General features: G+C 47.3%; 1 protein-coding gene across 1 annotated transcript in view; it reads left to right on the forward strand.

Moving 5' to 3' along the window:
* Slit3 (slit guidance ligand 3) overlaps positions 1–16839 on the forward strand; it is a 587052-nt gene that overhangs the window by 466853 nt on the left and 103360 nt on the right. The window contains exons 10-12 of the mRNA NM_011412.3: positions 625–696; positions 6654–6725; positions 11108–11179. Coding sequence (NP_035542.2) covers positions 625–696; positions 6654–6725; positions 11108–11179 — 216 coding nt within the window. The remainder of the gene's footprint in view (positions 1–624; positions 697–6653; positions 6726–11107; positions 11180–16839) is intronic.

The raw sequence follows: 16839 nt of genomic DNA on the forward strand, positions 1-16839 counted from the left end.
TAAGAGTGGAAGCATTCGAGAAAGTTCATATAAAGTATGTGATACACTTTACAGCAGCTTCTCAGGGGTCCAGCCTGGGGCCTGAGGCTGCCAGGGTCTCGGGCAGTCGGTTTGAGGAGTGTCAGACTGGAAGCCTAGAGACTTTAAGGCAGTTTCTCCACAATATTGAAACTGCCAAATGAAGCGAGCTGCTGACAGTTCTGCCCATTAGCTGTGTAGTTGGGATGTCACCTATAGAGTGTCATGGTTCCATGGCAGGGAAACACAGCTGCCCTGTGGTCCATCTCTCTCTTCTTTCTCTTCATGATATGCACTTTTTCTCAACTCTCTGTTCTAGTTACTTCCTGCAACATTCTCTGAAGAGCACAGCTGCCACCAAAGGCAGCTGACGGTAGCAAGCATCGAAGCTCCCGGAAAGTCCTCCTAGCTTTCTCCAGTAGCTCTTGGGCCCTTGGATGATGCTCTATAGGCCAAAAGCTGAATGCTGTGGCTATTTCAGTGTTTGTCCTGTCTCCCACAACCAGGACATGTGCCCTGTGCCCTTGTGCTTTGTCCCCAAGGCCCTCAGTGGTCCCTTGTTGATAAGTGGTTGATTAACTGACTCTTCTCTGCTCTCTTCTCCAGACGCCTAGAACAGAACTCCATCAAATCCATTCCTGCAGGAGCCTTCACCCAGTACAAAAAACTGAAGCGAATGTGAGTTTCCCTTGGGAAGAATTTGTCAGACTGTTTCCGTGGGAGGGTGGTTGGGTAGAGGGCCTTAACAGTGTGGACTCCGTATCCCGAAATTGATAGATGGTATCCACTCCTCTCAGACAAGTCTCAGCTGGTCTGAGATAGTGAGAAAGTGTTATATACCCCTGGTAAGAGTTGTGAGCTTCAAGCCGGGCGTGGTGGCACACACCTTTAATCCCAGCACTTGGGAGGCAGAGGCAGGCAGATTTCTGAGTTCAAGGCCAGCCTGGTCTACAAAGTGAGTTCCAGGACAGCCAGGGCTACACAGAGAAACCCTGTCTCAAAAAACAAAACAAACAAAACAAAACAAAAGGGTTGTGAGCTTCAGCATGTAGTGCTAAGAGCCTCTCTGACCAGAGACAACTGAAATTATCTTTGTGAGAGAAGCACGTGAGCTGCCCCACCCCCACAGCCATATTAGCCAACTTTAATGTCCTTGGCTTTGATGATATCAACAGCCATATGATAGTGGCTTCACATCCTCCTGTACCTCCATCACTAACATTCCTACAACCATGCATACACTCATATAATTAATACTTAAGTGAATGGTTGCTATATTGCCAGAATCTGGATGGAGCCATCAACAAAAATGGAAGCTACCTTCATGGAGGCTCTACTTCGGTTGGGAGAGCACAGACAATAAGGAAATAAGTATTAGAAACCGATACACTGTCTTAGGCAACAGTAGGGGCAAATGAAAGGCATGGAAATTGGGCATGGTAGTTCATAGCCAATGAGGAGGAGTAATCAAGGGAGGGTTAGGAGTAAAGATTGTAAGGAGGGACAGGTAAAGGCTAGGTCACATGAGCAGTTGAGACCACAGTAAAGGCTTTCCCTTCTGAGCTAGTCCTGGAGTTTGTGCCCAACATATGGGCATATGGTTTAAAATCATAGTCATCTGAGTTGATCCATGGTCAAAACCAACACCACCAAAACTACAGTTACTGATACCACACCCCTGTCTGCATCTCCCTACCATGGCAGCCCAAGACAGTACCCCTGCATCTTCCCTGCCACGGGGAATCACGTGATTATATGAGTCACATGAGTCACACGATGACTGTGAACCTTCTCTGAGTTACTCAGCCCGGAAGTATTTGAAAGGAGGCAAATTGGATTTGGGAAATGACCCGTCACAAAGCTTACAGTTCTAGAGGGAGACCTCTTTTCCTTTCTCTATGTTGGGAACCATTAGCCTCACTAGGTACACAGCCTGCTGTTCTCGTTCCCCCGGAGACTGAGAAACGTGCATGGACCCCGTCCTTGTTTTCCTTGTATGCCAGGCCTGTTTGCTGGTTTCCCGGGACTGGGAGAGAGGGTCTCCTGATTCCTTTCCTGTTAAAAAGCAAATATGTCCACGAAACAGTGGCCTCGGGAGGCTTACCCTCAGATCTCGGGAGGCCAACCTCCTATCTCCCTGAAAAGCCAAAGCACACAAGATTTTCTCTCAGTGTAATTCCAAAAGTGGACAGCAGCACAGTGAGGCAGCTCGGAGCTCTTGCTCCTCTCTCCCTTTGACAGCATCCTTTCTGGAGGAGCTGTATAAATATAGCCCTTAATATTTAAAATCTCGGTCATTAATCTCCATGGTATCCATGCTTCTCCCGCTCACACTCCGTGTACCCCCAAATTCATGTTTAAAGCCCAGCATGATTATGCAGCCAGATAGTAATTTAGGTGAAAAATGACAAGTTCAGTTACTGCCCTCAACCTATAGCTCCTGCATGATTTAAGCTACTGTTCTAATTTTTTTGTGAAGTCTAGGTAATTTAGAGCTTGACTGTGTTTTACTGTCCTTTCTCCATGCTCTTGGAGTTGCCACGATCGGCACATTCAAAATTCATAAGACCTTATCAGTCAGGGCCTGGAAAGTGAATTTAATTTTTGATCACTTCTGATGCTCCTGATGTTTATTATGATGCCCTGCAAAGGTGTGGTAGGAGGCGAAGGAATCCACTTTCTTGACCAATAGAGCTTCAAAAATACAGACTGGTGTTTAATGGTGTGGGCTCAGTTGAGTCAGATGAGAATTGATTTGAGACCCTAATAATGACTTCCTCCTAGGTGGCCATGAATAGTTTATACTTAATATTTAACAAGGAGGAAAGCCCTCCCTTCTTGTGACTGAACCTGTCCTGGGTCTCACTTTAAAAAATTGAATTATCCATGAATCATTAGCTCTACTCCTATCCATCACAATAATCATGTAATGATCATCACAATGGTAGAATAAACACTGCCTGGGAGAAACCTCTATCAATGTACATCCCTGTCAATGTAGACATGGGGTACTAGAGACCCTTTCCTGATTTTATAGAGTTAACTTGCTGACAGTTCACACCAGAGGCCAATTTTGTGCTGTTCTGCTAAGATTGTGCTTCAGGAGTTCTTTGAAGCCAAGTGTGGTGCACAGGCCTATGATCCTTACTCAGGAAGTTGAAGCCTGCAGATGGTGAACTTGAGGCCACCCTGAAAGCACAGTCAGACTATGTCTCAAAAACAAACGAATTCTTTCATTTGTATGCATAGGTTGTAAGATTTCCTTGTATCTTACTCTCTTATTCCATCCTATCCCTTATACATACTGGACTTTTCCTCCTCAGATGCAGCCTGGAAAAGCCATTTTCTCTTAGTCATCTCTCCATGGGACTGAGTGTGTCTCTGAATAGATTCTGAAACATTTGTAGTATGACCTAGGGGTCTCCTGCATGCACGTTTCTTATAGATTTAATAAATATACAAATTTACGGTTTTCTGGTGCTCCTAACACTCAGATTAACAAATCTGACCCTGGGGTTTGAGCCTCAGCCAAAACTGACTGCTCTGTGACCAGCACACTGACATCAAGAACAGCCTTGAGCTAAATTAAAGGTCTGAAGATAGAGCTGTCCATTCTTTACCCAAATGCGTATGTCAACTCCTTAGCAGCTTGGGGTCCTTAACCTCCCAGAGTGGTTGTCTCTTCCTGCACAGTTACTTTCTGTAAGTCCTACACAGGCTCACTTATACATCACATACCTGACTTTCCTTAAGGACAGGGGTTCATTCTTGTTCCCAGTTTGAAAGGATACAGGTACTGGAGAGATAGCTCAGCAGTTATGAACACTGGCTTCTCTTCAGCTAAAGACCTGAGTTAGATTCCCAGCACTGGTGAGACCAGGAACCATCTTCAAGTACAGTTGCAGGGAATCTGACACTCTCTCTGGCCTCTGCAAATACATGGTGTGCAGACATAGATGCAATCAAAACACCCATACACATATATTTTTTTTTTAACTAAAAGGGATACAGCCCATCTTGGTGGGAAAGACATGAATGTAGGGGTAGAAGATAGCCATTTGAGTCAGTAGTCATGAAGCAGAGAGCAATGAATGCTAGCCCTTGGCTGGCTTTCTCCTATTCCCCTTTATTCAGTCAGGAACTATTGAATGGTGCCACCCACATTCGGGGTCCGCCTCCCCTTTGAAGTCCATCCTCTCTTGGAAGACCTTCACAGACTCAAGCAGAGGTGTGTCCAGATCCAGGCAGGTTGGTGGTGGAGACTGACCATCATATCCATGAATCTAAATTTCCACCTCAGAAAAGCAATAAGTAGGATGACCATCTAAGGGCCAGGGTGGAGATGGAATGCTGGTGCCAGAGATGTCGGTCCAATGGTAGAGAATCTCAGCTGGGCAGGAGGAAGATGCTCAAAAGATGTATCCTATACCATGATGGCTGTAGTTATTAACAATGCATTGAAATTTTCTGAGGGTAGCTTTTAAGTATCCTGGCAAGTCATACTCAATGATTTCCTGGGGTTTGGATGTGCCAAATAGCTTGACTTAGCCATTCCACAGGGAGCACATATTCCAAAACATTACAAATACATTAATGTATACAATAAAAACTGGGGGTGGGGAAGCCTAGTGATCATCCACAGTGTCTATTCCTACCAAACAATCACTTTTCTGGCTCCCATCATCCATCACTTCCAGACCAGAAGATACCTCACCTCATGTTACTGCCCAAAGAGGTTTGAGCCCGAAGTTCTAATTGTGAACTAAAACTCCAGTCTGTCTCCCACACAGCCAAGGCAGTGCTGGGGGACTTCCCATCTGCTAGAGGTCTGAGCACCATGAGTCGACATCCCACAAGAGGGAAAGAGTCAAAGTGGGCCTCCTCTCATGTGAGCAGAGCCTGTGTATTGTTTTGAAGTGCTTCACTAGGGAGCCATCCTGAGGGGGAGCACGATTAGGATAATCCAGGGGATCAGTTTGTTAAGACCCTTACACAAAAATGGAGCACTGAAGAAAAGCCCAGTGTAAGCTGGCGAGTTTGCCAGCACAATCTGGATTTGTTTGAGGCGATCTCGTCAGCTAAAGGGATAAACCAGACAGCTGTGCCGAAGGAGCCTTAACCTGGGAAATGGCTTTCAACTTACAGGCTGCGGAATCAGGCGATAGGGGAGCGTGGCCTTTTTCTAGGCTGTTAGGCATAGGAGGGAGGAAAGCAAAGCTACTCCTTTTGTGAGAGTTTAAGAGGCTGGGCAGCTGGGTGTTTGGCCACCCCAGAGGCCGTCATTTACCAATCTTCTCAGATGTGCTTTTTTTCTCAGTATACACTTGTCTCCTCCTTGTTGGCCTGTGAAGCCCTCAGCCCTCCTTCTCCCACACAAAAGCAAGGACCCATTGATTTATTTTGTTGAGCGAAAGGAACTGGAGAGGTTTCTTGTCGCAGGAAATTGGTGCATCTCTCCTGCCAGTGACAGGGGCCCAGAGGCCAGCCCTGAGCTAATAACTCTGAGACAAAGCAGTCCTCCTCCACAAGGGCCATCAGCAGGAACCTGTGGATGGGCTTTCACTGGGATGTTGAAAGGATACAGCAGAGGGCTCCCTGCATCTGCCAGACCAGACTCGCTATTGCACCCGCAACTCTGAGACCAAGCTAAGCCACTGCCTAGAGCTTTCAAGGCCAGGCTAGCCACTGCACCTGCCCCTTTGAGGCCACACTAGCCATCAGGCGCACTGTGTTTGGAAGATTTCTCTAACATACAGTAGCCCTCTTAAACTCTGGATGTGTCACCTCCCTGGGCTTGTTCCCAAGTGAGGAGCATTCGCAGCCAGTGACAGGGCCAAATCTCTGAGAGTCTTATGGTTTGCTTGTATCACAAGGCTGAGAGGATACATGAACCTTGCTCAGAGACTCCTGCAGATCAGCAATGAGAAATGATGGGGAAGTGAAATGCCACCGGTCTTTCAGGATGATAGTCACTACTGCGGTACACAACGAGAAAGTGATGCAGAAAGAAGCCTGGCCTGACCTTGGGTTGGGCGGGACCCATGCTGCTTTATCTGCTCTGTTAAATACTTGATAATGGCACCCAAGACCAAGCCCTGGCTTGAGGTTGCTTTTGGTTTGGGGTTCATTTTTTTTTTCATTGCTGTTGCTTGTTTTTGTTGTTTTCGTTTGCTTTGTGGGAGGTTGGTTGGGGTTTGGTCAGGTTTTATTTGTTTCGTTTTGTTGAAACGTGTCACTGTGTAGCCCAGGCTGGCCTCCAACTGCCGATCTCCTGCCTTAGCCCCCAAGCTGGGATCACAGGGCATCAGCACGCCCAGAATGCACACCTTCTGGATGTACCTTTACAACTAACCAGTAGTGACCAACATATTCATATCCTTCTGTGACAGGCAAGACTTAAGTGGGCATTTCTTAGTTTTGCCCAGGAAGACATACAAAGGCAGTATATATTACTCCAGGGCAGTAGGAGAGGTGTTCGTTGGGCACTGCCCCTGTGCTCTAAGTAAATAAATTGGTTGACTGATCAGTTAATCTGTACCAGTTTTGAATGGCTGAACTGCGGGGTGCATACTTCAGGAAGAGCGTTATCACACCTGTGAGCCATGTTCTCAGACTTTTCCCATTAATGTTTTCAGAGACATCAGCAAGAATCAGATATCGGACATCGCTCCAGATGCCTTCCAGGGCCTGAAATCACTCACGTCGCTGTAAGTGGGGCAGGGGTGGGAGGCGCGTCCGTATTTTTTCAGGAGGTGTTTATCAAGGCTTTCTGTTGCCTTACACACTTGTGGCAATCTGGTAAAAGAAACAAATATTTCTTCGGGGGAAATTGATCTGGGGGAATATTTCTACAACTCACATGCATTATTTTTATTGATTAAGTGCCCGGCAGCTTTCCCAGTTATTGGCTTCTCATTCGAATGCATCTTTGACTCTCACCTCACTCCCCCTCCCACCTCATGCTGCACAGTGCTGTCTCAGGGGAGACAGGGAAGAGAGAATGGTAATGTATGTCTGAGATGAGGGCCATGGCTCACCTCCTCTCTTCCCCCTCCCCCATTTTTCCCCCTCCCCTCCCTAGCATCTGTAGCCTGTCCAGGGAAGGCAGTATTTCCTTTTTTCTGATTTTCTTGCTATTTCCAACCTTGCGCTCATTGTTTAGAAAAGATCCACCCCATCTCATCTCCTGTACTTTCTTGGGTTTTTAAAACCCTTATTTAGCCCAGTGCTGAGACAGGAAAAAACAAACAAACAAACAAACCTACCTCACCCACCAAGAGCCACTAGACTCCCAGAAGGTGTGGTTTGTCCTCAGTGCCTCAGCGGCTCACTTAGGGGATGGGCAGCCACTTGAGCCTTCTCTGCATGTTTTCTCAGGCAGAACGAAGATCCCTTCCTTGCCTGACAGACTCAATGATTGACATATCACAGTAATGACAATAATTGACAGCACTTACCAAGTGCTCATGGTGACCAGGTACTCTTGTAGGAGTCTTACAGGGCGAATCCTCACAAAAAAACATAGACCCTGGGATCTACTGCCAGGTATCTAAGCTCCTTCACTGTTTTTGTTCCCATCTGTAACCCTGGCACCTCACACTGTATCTGGCACACGGTGATTAAAGGAACGATTAAGGGAACACAGTACCTGCTGCTCGAGCATAGGCCCTGAGGCAGCATCTCCAGCATCCACAGAGCACTAGGGGGCAGGGGACACAGCCTGGGACAGGGGGCAGGGGACAGGGGCAGGGCTGGATCTCAGGAGTTCATTGGTCACCCAGGCTAGCTGAACTTGGGAGCTCCAGGTTCACTGAAAGGCCCTGTTTCCAAAGTAAAATGAAAAGCAATAGAGGAGGGTAGTTGATGTGAGCTTCTGGCCTTCACACATCCACCCAGGGGAGCAAACCTGCCCCTGACATGCCACCCCTATAAACTGAATACTGGCCCACATCACAGGAGGAAGGGACAAGAGATAGCATGCTAATTTAAATGAAAAAACACTTATCTAAAAACACACTAATGAGTGTGGGAGATAAGATTTGAGCCCAGTGTGTTTGGGCAGAATTTCTCTCCTGATCTCCATGCTGTGGAGCCCTCTGGATATAATATGGAAAGTATAACATCCCATACAGTGACAGCTTCATCAACTGATGTATTTATGTCATCTGGTGCCTTGTTCCCTCTGACACCCCAGACAATAAGTGGGGGGTGCTCACAGGCGTGCTATCTGTGTTTTGCCTCTTCACAGCCCGCTTGCCTAGTTTATGAGCATGCAGGTTACGGGATGCGCCTAGCCTCCCATCCCACTGAGCAGAGGCCGAGGACAGGAAGTCCCTGATTCAGCTGGTGTCTGCTGCCTGCTGAGTAAATTAGTTTCATTTATCGAATAGAACATCTGGCTGGGATATCAAAGACGGGGCGGTGCGTGAGATTAGTGTCTGCTTATTGTGATGAGTGTCACAGAGTAGAGGAGAGCAGAGAGGGCCCCTGCCACCAGGATCCCACCCCAACCCTTCCATTCTCCTTGTCTGCTCTCCTTTAGCCAAGATTTGGGAACTGTCTTTCGATAGTGGGATGATTCTTGTCTTGCAGAAGCTATTGTGCCACAGGAAATCAGCATACCGATAGTGAACCTGGAGGTGTTCCTAAACATTAAGGGAAGCACCTCTGAGCTCTTGCTTATGCATCCTCCATTTAGCAGATGCCTGCTGGGTAAGGGAGCAGCAGGGTTGGAGGCATTAAGAATGTGACCAGCTCTCAGGGCTCATGAAGCTGACAGTGTAGGGTAAAGGGGTGGAGAGCCCTTACCCCAGGCCTGTTCATTCTTCCAGATATTCATTCAGTGGACGCTCACTGTACTAGACCTTGCTCTTTCTCCACTCTAGAGACCCAGCCGTGGGCATGCCCTGTAACATCAAAACATTCACAAGAGCTAAAGGGGAAACCTAAAAACTGAACCTAGAGGGGCTAGAGCGATGTCTCCGCAGGGAAGAGCACTGGCTACTCTTTTAGAGGACCAGGGTTCAATTCCCAGGACCTATCTGACAGCTCACTCTACACACTGTAATTCTGGTCTCAGGGGATCTGGCGTGCTCCTCCGGCCTCAGCAGGCACCAAGTGCACACATGGTGAACAGATACTCAAACAGGCAAACCACCCATATGTATAAAATGATAAAATAATAATAATAATAAACTAAGCCTAAATAAACGTATAAGTAACATAGCATAAAACAGTAAGTGCTCAGGAGAAGCAAACTGAGAAAATAGATGGTTGGGAATCTTAACTAAAACACTTAGGAGCCATCTCCAGAGGGATTGCTGCTTGGGCTCAGACATGAAAGGCTTGTGAAGGGAATAAAGATTCAAGACTGAGGCTTCAGGTGGGAAGCCACTCACCAGGAGGCCAGCACCTTTGAGGCTGATGCACAGGCAGGTGGCTGGCCCAACTGGCTTGAGGATATTCCATGCCAAGGAGTGATGAGTTGTATGAAGACTCCTACCCCAGCATCCCCAGCACCCTAACATCCCAGCATCCCCAGCACCCTAGCATCCCAGCACCCTAGCATCCCAGCACCCCCAGCGCCCCCAGAACCCCAGCTTCCACAGCACCATAGCACCCCAGCACTTGCACTCACACACAGCAGCTTCTGCCACTCTGGAAGCGCTGACATCCATGGAGAGGAGCAGGCAGTGACATTACTACATTTGGCACAGTGAGCAGTAGGACATTAATATGAATTACAAATGTGAGCCCGCGCCATCATGCTGACTTCTGTTTAGTCATTAATTTGTTGGAGCATTAATGAAACACACCCGCAGGCTGATGGAGAACTCACTCTTCGCTCCCAGTGGCTTCTGGAAGTGGGGGAGACAAGCTTGTTTCACTCATTTGCCATTCAGTCCTCCTAAAATTTTGCCTCCTCAAATGACTGTCAGCCTAGATCTGTGATCATGGACTTAGACAAGAGAAGAGGTTCTTCTTTTTTTTTTTTTTTTTATAGTTTTGAACAAGTGCTATTTTTTTCCCATTTTTATTAGGTATTTAGCTCATTTACATTTCCAATGCTATACCAAAAGTCCCCCATACCCACCCACCCCCACTCCCCTACCCACCCACTCCCCCTTTTTGGCCCTGGCGTTCCCCTGTACTGGGGCATATAAAGTTTGCGTGTCCAATGGGCCTAAGAGAAGAGGTTCTAACAGAAGGGAACCAAGCCCTCTTTATATCTGTTTCCTGATCAAAGAGGAGGCTGGACCCCTGAGACATTTAAAAAAAAAAAAAAAAAAAAAAAAAAAGTCTGCCATGAGATGATAGAGAGGCCCAGAGAGTCTCAGTTCTAGGATTAGAGATCTGCGGGGTGCTGGTCTTTCCCAGGCTTCTCAAGTCACCAAACATTAAGGCAGAAATAGTGAGCACCAGTGTAGGGGACACCGTGAGTCTGAACAATGAAATGAAAAAAAAAATGAGTTCCTTCCTTCTTAGATCTGAAAGGAAAGGACAGGCGGGTGGAGAGTGGAAGCTGCCATCATCTGAGACGGTGAAACTTCTCAGCCTCCCCATTGAGCCAGGCCTCAACTCAGCTATGCCTGCGCCATCTGGAGATGCCCCCGCATGCCCAAAGCCCTGCTGTCTAGATGGATGATGTAAAACAAACCCAGCTCAGGAATTCCTAGGATGCAGTGGGGTATTAAAAGGAAACATTCTATAGGCTGGCTCAGACTAATCAATACCCATTGAAGACACAGGCTGGCCTCCCACACTGCTTATTTACTGTGGGGCTCCAGTCACGCTCACTCGCAGCTCAGGAGGACCACAAAGGGCTGCTTCTTCCTTGTGGGGGTGATGGACTGGGCTGGGCTGGGCTGGGCTGGGCTGGGATGCATCAGGATGGAGCCTGCTGTACCTCACCTCCAGCACAGCATCGCCCCCCACAAGGCCCCACGACACAGGATGAACTGCCTGTCTCTCTCAGCCATAAGAGGAAGCGATGAAGGTGGCCGACCAGGAAAGCAGGTGGCCTGAGATCTTGCCCCTAGAACTGACCCCCTTTGCATCCTGCTGATTCCTGTCATCTGCTTCCTTCTAGGGTACTCTATGGGAACAAGATCACAGAGATTCCCAAAGGACTGTTTGACGGGCTGGTGTCCCTGCAGCTGCTGTGAGTAAGAACTGTCTACTCTCTTGCATCCCTGGGACTGTTCTTATAGACTGGAAATGTTAAGCCATGCTCTGGAGAAGTCTTTGGACTTTATACAGACACCAAAGCCTCTGTGTGTTCTATCTCACCTCTCCAAGGCATTCTTGTCACCAGAGAGGCAGAGTTGGCACAGAACACCAGGGCCAGTACACAGAAGCCTGCCTGATACAGTCCAGAACCCTGACCCCAGCATGCATCATGACTTGAGAGTAAGAAAGAAATTGATGTATTTAAAGAGATGGACTAAGAATTTAGGGACCCAAACCTTCCCAAGGCAAACTCTACTCTGAAAGCTGAAATAGCTGCCCATAGTGGGCATGCGACCTTAAGAAGGGCATGGGTGGAGAGACGCCATTAGCGATGAGCATAACCAATCTGCAGTGTGACTCTCTGGCAAGATAAGATGTGGGGAAAATGTTTATTTCATTTAAAGGAAGTTTTAAGCTCTGGGCTTATTTATTTGCATTTATTTCATTCTGGTCATTGGCGCTTAAATGTTTGAAGAAGATAATTGAACTCTGATATGGAGAAAGAAAGAAAGAAAGAAAGAAAGAAAGAAAGAAAGAAAGAAAGAAAGAAAGAAAGAAAGAAAGGAAGGAAGGAAGGAAGGAAGGAAGGAAGGAAGGAAGGAAGGAAGGAAGGAAGGAAGGAAGGAAGGAAGGAAGGAAGGAAGGAAGGAAGGAAAGAAAGGAACTTAGCTTATTTTAGGAGATGTTTTTGATGAAGGAGGGTCATCCCTGGTTACTGATCAGGTAGCTGGTGTGCTATGGTCTGTGTGTGTGTGTGTGTGTGTGTGTGTATGTGTGTGTATGTGTATGTATGTGTGTATGTATGTTTGTGTGTGTATGTGTGTGTATGTGTGTGTATGTGTATGTGTGTGTATGTGTATGTATGTGTGTGTATATGTGTGTGTGTGTGTGTTTGTGTGTGTGTGTCCTATGAGCATGGGAGAATGTCAACTCTGAGAGAGGTAAATAACTTCGCCCTGCTTCACACAGCAAAGTAAGTGTGGAGAGTGGGTAGATTCTCCCTGGTCAGATGTCTCTAAAGGTTCCTGGCTCTCAGAATGACAAGATTTCAGCATTGGAGTTCAAGTAGATTTGTATGTAAGTGTCTTCTTTTAAAAAATCACCTCCAAGCCAGACAAGGATGTGGATACCTTTAATTCCAGGGCTTAAGCTGAAGCAGAAGAGTCATGAGTGGGAGTTCAGGCTCACTACACTTGGTCCATGAGGGAGGAAGAAAAAAGCTCTATCACCTCTACTTTCCAATAAAGAAGAGGTTCCCAAGCTCTGCCTCCCTTGTACCGTGAGGAGGAACTAAAATATAAGTTTATGGACCAGGTGGTCCAGCCAGATCTCTGAAAGAGTAGGAGACATGGGACCAAGAGCAATAAATGGTGGGCGGGAAACACATGGCTTTGGCTTGTAAGGACACTTTAGAAAGAAATGACTTCTCTACTTCTCCACATTGCAGACCTTCACACCCTAAACTCCCGTGTCCCTGGACAGATTGTCCCAGGATATAAAACAGTGCAAGTCATGTAGGAATAAACTGTCCAAGTTTCTGGGCTGCAGATCCAGCAAATAACCATCAGACTAGTTTGACAAAGCTGAGAACGAGAGGGAGGGAGGGAGAGAGAGAGGGAGAGAGGGGGAGAGAGAGAGAGAGAGAGAGAGAGAGAGAGAGAGGGAGAGAGAGAGAGAGAGAGAGAGAGAGAGAGAGAGAGAGAGCTCTGTCTGTTCCCTGCATCTTCCTGTCTCTTCCTCTATTTTTCCCTCATTCTGTCTGGCTGTAGGCAGGCAGATCTGTGTTCAAAGGTCCCAGCCCCTTTGTGGCTCTTTAAGGCTGTTTTGTAGAATAGCATGCCAGGGCTCTGCAAGGATCTCTGTGTTTCACAGATGGTGTTCTTTGCTCCTAACAGAGAAACTAAGTTATAACCGCTACCAGGAGGCTGGTTAACTCTAGCCATTAATCCCCAGGAGAAAAATAACAATAGCATCTGCCTGGAGGTGGATTTAGGGTTTACTGTGTCCAGCCAGGCTGTTGTGAATGACCTTGAATGATATGCATTGGAAGAACAATGTCATGCCCATTTACACTAAGGAAAGTGGACTGGACATCAAAGGGCCAGCGTTGTGAATGGTGTTTATCAAAGATTCTAGAACGGCATATTTTTAAACAAAGAAAATATGTCTCTGCTATAAGCTGACAGCAGTCGGGAGGTTATGAGCCCGCCCCTCCCCGCCCCAGGCTGTGAAAGCAGTACCAGCTGAACAGCATCACTTTGAGCAGATGGAACTGACTGGCTAGGGGGTAAAGGCAATGCGTCTCCCTCTGTGGAGACCAGGAGTTGACACAACTCAGGCTGGCTAGCTTTCCAGAAGCAACCCGCGGGCAGGGCTGGAGTCCATCATCTCTGGTTCTGACCTGCTGTTGAGCAGTTGGAAAGCAGGTCCCCATTAGATCAAATTTAGGGTTCAGCGGGCTGTAGATTGGATTTTTCCTCATTTGGCTGGAGATTGTCTGATAAGAAGGCTCTGATTAGAATACCCTGGTTGACTGGGTAATTTCATCTCCTTTGACTCAGAGGCAGAGCATGAGAGTGTTGTCTCCTCCGCCCCTCCTCCCTCTCTCCTGAATGAATGATTGGTCAGTCTCTAGGGGAAATGTCCCTTCCATGCCTAGAGGTCCTGGATATTCTCTTTTCTGGAACTTGTTGTGACACTAACAGGGACCAAGTGGATGTTTGTTCTTGGCTATTCTACCCCTCCCTCCCTTCCTGACTGCTCTGGACTTAGCTGCCATCCTTCCAGCTATGCCCAGTTTAGGATGTACCCAGCCATCCCACTCTGGCAATTTGCTTGCCATGCTCCTTTGGACAGACAGTCAACACCAATAGTATAGTATCCTAGGCACTTTCAGAGACTGCACCAAATGGGTTTATACAGGCAAGCTTCAGCAGTCCTTGGAGTTGACCCTGAACTTGATATATTGTCTTCTGAATCTTCCCAAGAGCTGCATCCTTAGCTGAACTTACAATGTCTCATATCAAACGAACCTCAGGGCTGCACGCATGCACACACGCGCACACACACACACACATACACACACACACACACACACGGCTGGTACTACAGTCCCACCATGCCTTTTTCAGATGTTTCTGAATAGCTAGGGTACCTCCCTATAATTAATCCTAAACAGGTCCGGTTCAGTCCGGCAGTCTTCACTGTGTAAACATACATTCATTGTTACTAGCGGCTTCTGTTGTTGGAGATGTAAGACACTCTATCAGCTTCCTTGTTAAACCAGACTGCCAGGAAGGGAGTTGGGTGATAGAGGGAGACACCTGGGAAGCCATGGTTAGAACAGAACGTGTCACCTGCTTGTAATCCTAACTACTTTCTCTTGACCCCCATGAGCTCTCGGGACATGGGAGGTGACAGCCGTCTGATCGGTGTGGGCAGCCATCGGATAGGATGTCCTGAGATCCTGCACTCTGTAACTCAGAGGCCCATTGTCTCCAAGGCAGGAAAAGCAGTCAGTATGTCACTAGGGCTGTCGTTTCCTTCTCTGATGGGCAGCTGCAAGCTGTGCTGTCACGGCTTTCCCTGGGGAAAGGGAGCATTCATTTAACACTCATTGATCTCATGGCATGGCCCAGAAAGTTGCTGGAATCAGGGAGCCATCAGAGATGCAGGCTTTTCAACCTGCTCCATGAGGTTGGTTTTTAAACCAAAACCAGACTGTCTTCAGCCTGGAAGAAGTTAAGACAACCCGGGCACCTGTTCAATTTTCTTGGAAGAGAGACAGAACCATTTGAGGTTCTTGAAGTTTGCCAAGCAACATGCCAATTACAGAACACTGAGCATAACTTCACTCCATATAGATTACATCCCCTCACCAGCACTTCACAGGCACTTTCTAATACGCTGCTATCCGTGACATCTAACAGCGATTGAGCACTTAATACGCCCGGGACTGGTGCTAAGCAGTGGCAGATGCAGAGTCTCATTTAATCTTCTTGACACTGCTACAAGGGAAGTATTTTGATCGAGGCCCATTTTACAGACTGGAAACTGGGGGGTTAATTAACTTGGTGTTGATCACTCATATCTAAGTTGTAGGGCCAGGAATCTAGGAGCTCTTGTTTCCCGAGACACAGAAATGAAGCTGGGTGTGAAGGAGAGTCCTCTCCTGTGACAAAAAGAGTTCCCATTCAGCAGTCATTGTTAAGGGAACAATTCTCCCCCGTCTTATGAATCTGGCACGTCCTAAGAAAAACCCTAACTCCTAGAATGTTCCGTGTCTTCTTGAAGGCTTGATTGGTCACCAGGTGACAATCAGGAAAGTGACCACCCCGATAGGTGGGGGTGGAGCAGCAAGCAGAACTAAAACAGGCAAGGTCACTCCACTGCCTCACAGACAGGTCATAGCTGTCCCTCTCTAGGCTCTGGGTCTCAGCTCTCCTCTGATTCTCTTAGAAAATCCCTACTGAACCCTGTTCCTAGGGCCCTCCTGTGTCATTGGAGTGGATAGATAGGAATGTTCCTCAGACAGGCCACCGGATGGCGATGCTGTACGCTGCATGCTTTTGTTTCATTTCCATCTGGAGTCACCATGACAACCCCAGGCCTGTGACAATAGCATAGCCATTATCAGGAGAGAAGGAAAGTGTCGCCTTTGCCACCTTGGGAGCTGGAAGGTTCCTCCTGTGCCCTCCTATGAGTGTTTGGCATAACGTGGATCAGAGCATTCCCTGACAAGCTCCAGGAAGAGCCTGGCCGTGGCCAGAGAACCTCTGTACTGTGGCAGGAGAAATCAGTCATGTCTTCTTCAGTCTGGCGTCAGCAAGTTACTGAAGGTCAAAATTCATTTCCCATATTTCATATGGGAGGGAGGCATGAAAAGAGATTAGTCCAGTTACACTCAGTGGATAAAGAAATTTAGGATGGCAGAGGGTTAATTCTAATGAAATAAAAGAGAAGACAGGCATATTAATGAGAGAAGGATGTCTGGAGATCCTCCAGCTTAGTCAGGGGTCCATAATAGCTCCCTTAATTGGTCTCGGTACTAATATTTTATACCCATGTGTAATAGCAAGTACCTCTCTAGAGACACATAGGACACTTTATTGGCAAAGAGTCTTTATAACACTTCCTTTAAAAAGTGTTCTCCCCTGAAGGAGCCAAAGAAAAGGTCATGCCGGAGGCCCTTGGTGCCATCTTTCTCCTCATGTGGAGCTGCTGCATGCCCTTGTTTGTCAAACAGTATCTGACTTGCAAGTTCAAGAAAAGAAAGTTCACAATGCTGCCGTTCTGGCTGGGTTCATCCCTGTCTCCCACAGGGATAGTTCCTGGAAGCGTTTCACCCCTTCTCTTGGAAAGCCCGCTGCACTCTTTCTGGACACTGGTTTTCTGAGAAGGCCTGTATTCTCTGGCATCTGGAATCTGCTCTTGGTATCTTCAGCAAACACTCTGTAAGAGGCCGAGTAAGGCAACCACCTTTTCCCGCAGACCTTTGAGCAGGTGTAGAGAATATAAATACGACCCAGAATAATAGCTCTGGGCCCCTAAATCAACACGTGGCTAGCTGGAGTTGCTAAGGTGATTTTAATG

Source organism: Mus musculus, chromosome 11 (assembly GCF_000001635.26).
Source record: "Mus musculus strain C57BL/6J chromosome 11, GRCm38.p6 C57BL/6J".
Classification (NCBI taxonomy): domain Eukaryota; kingdom Metazoa; phylum Chordata; class Mammalia; order Rodentia; family Muridae; genus Mus; species Mus musculus.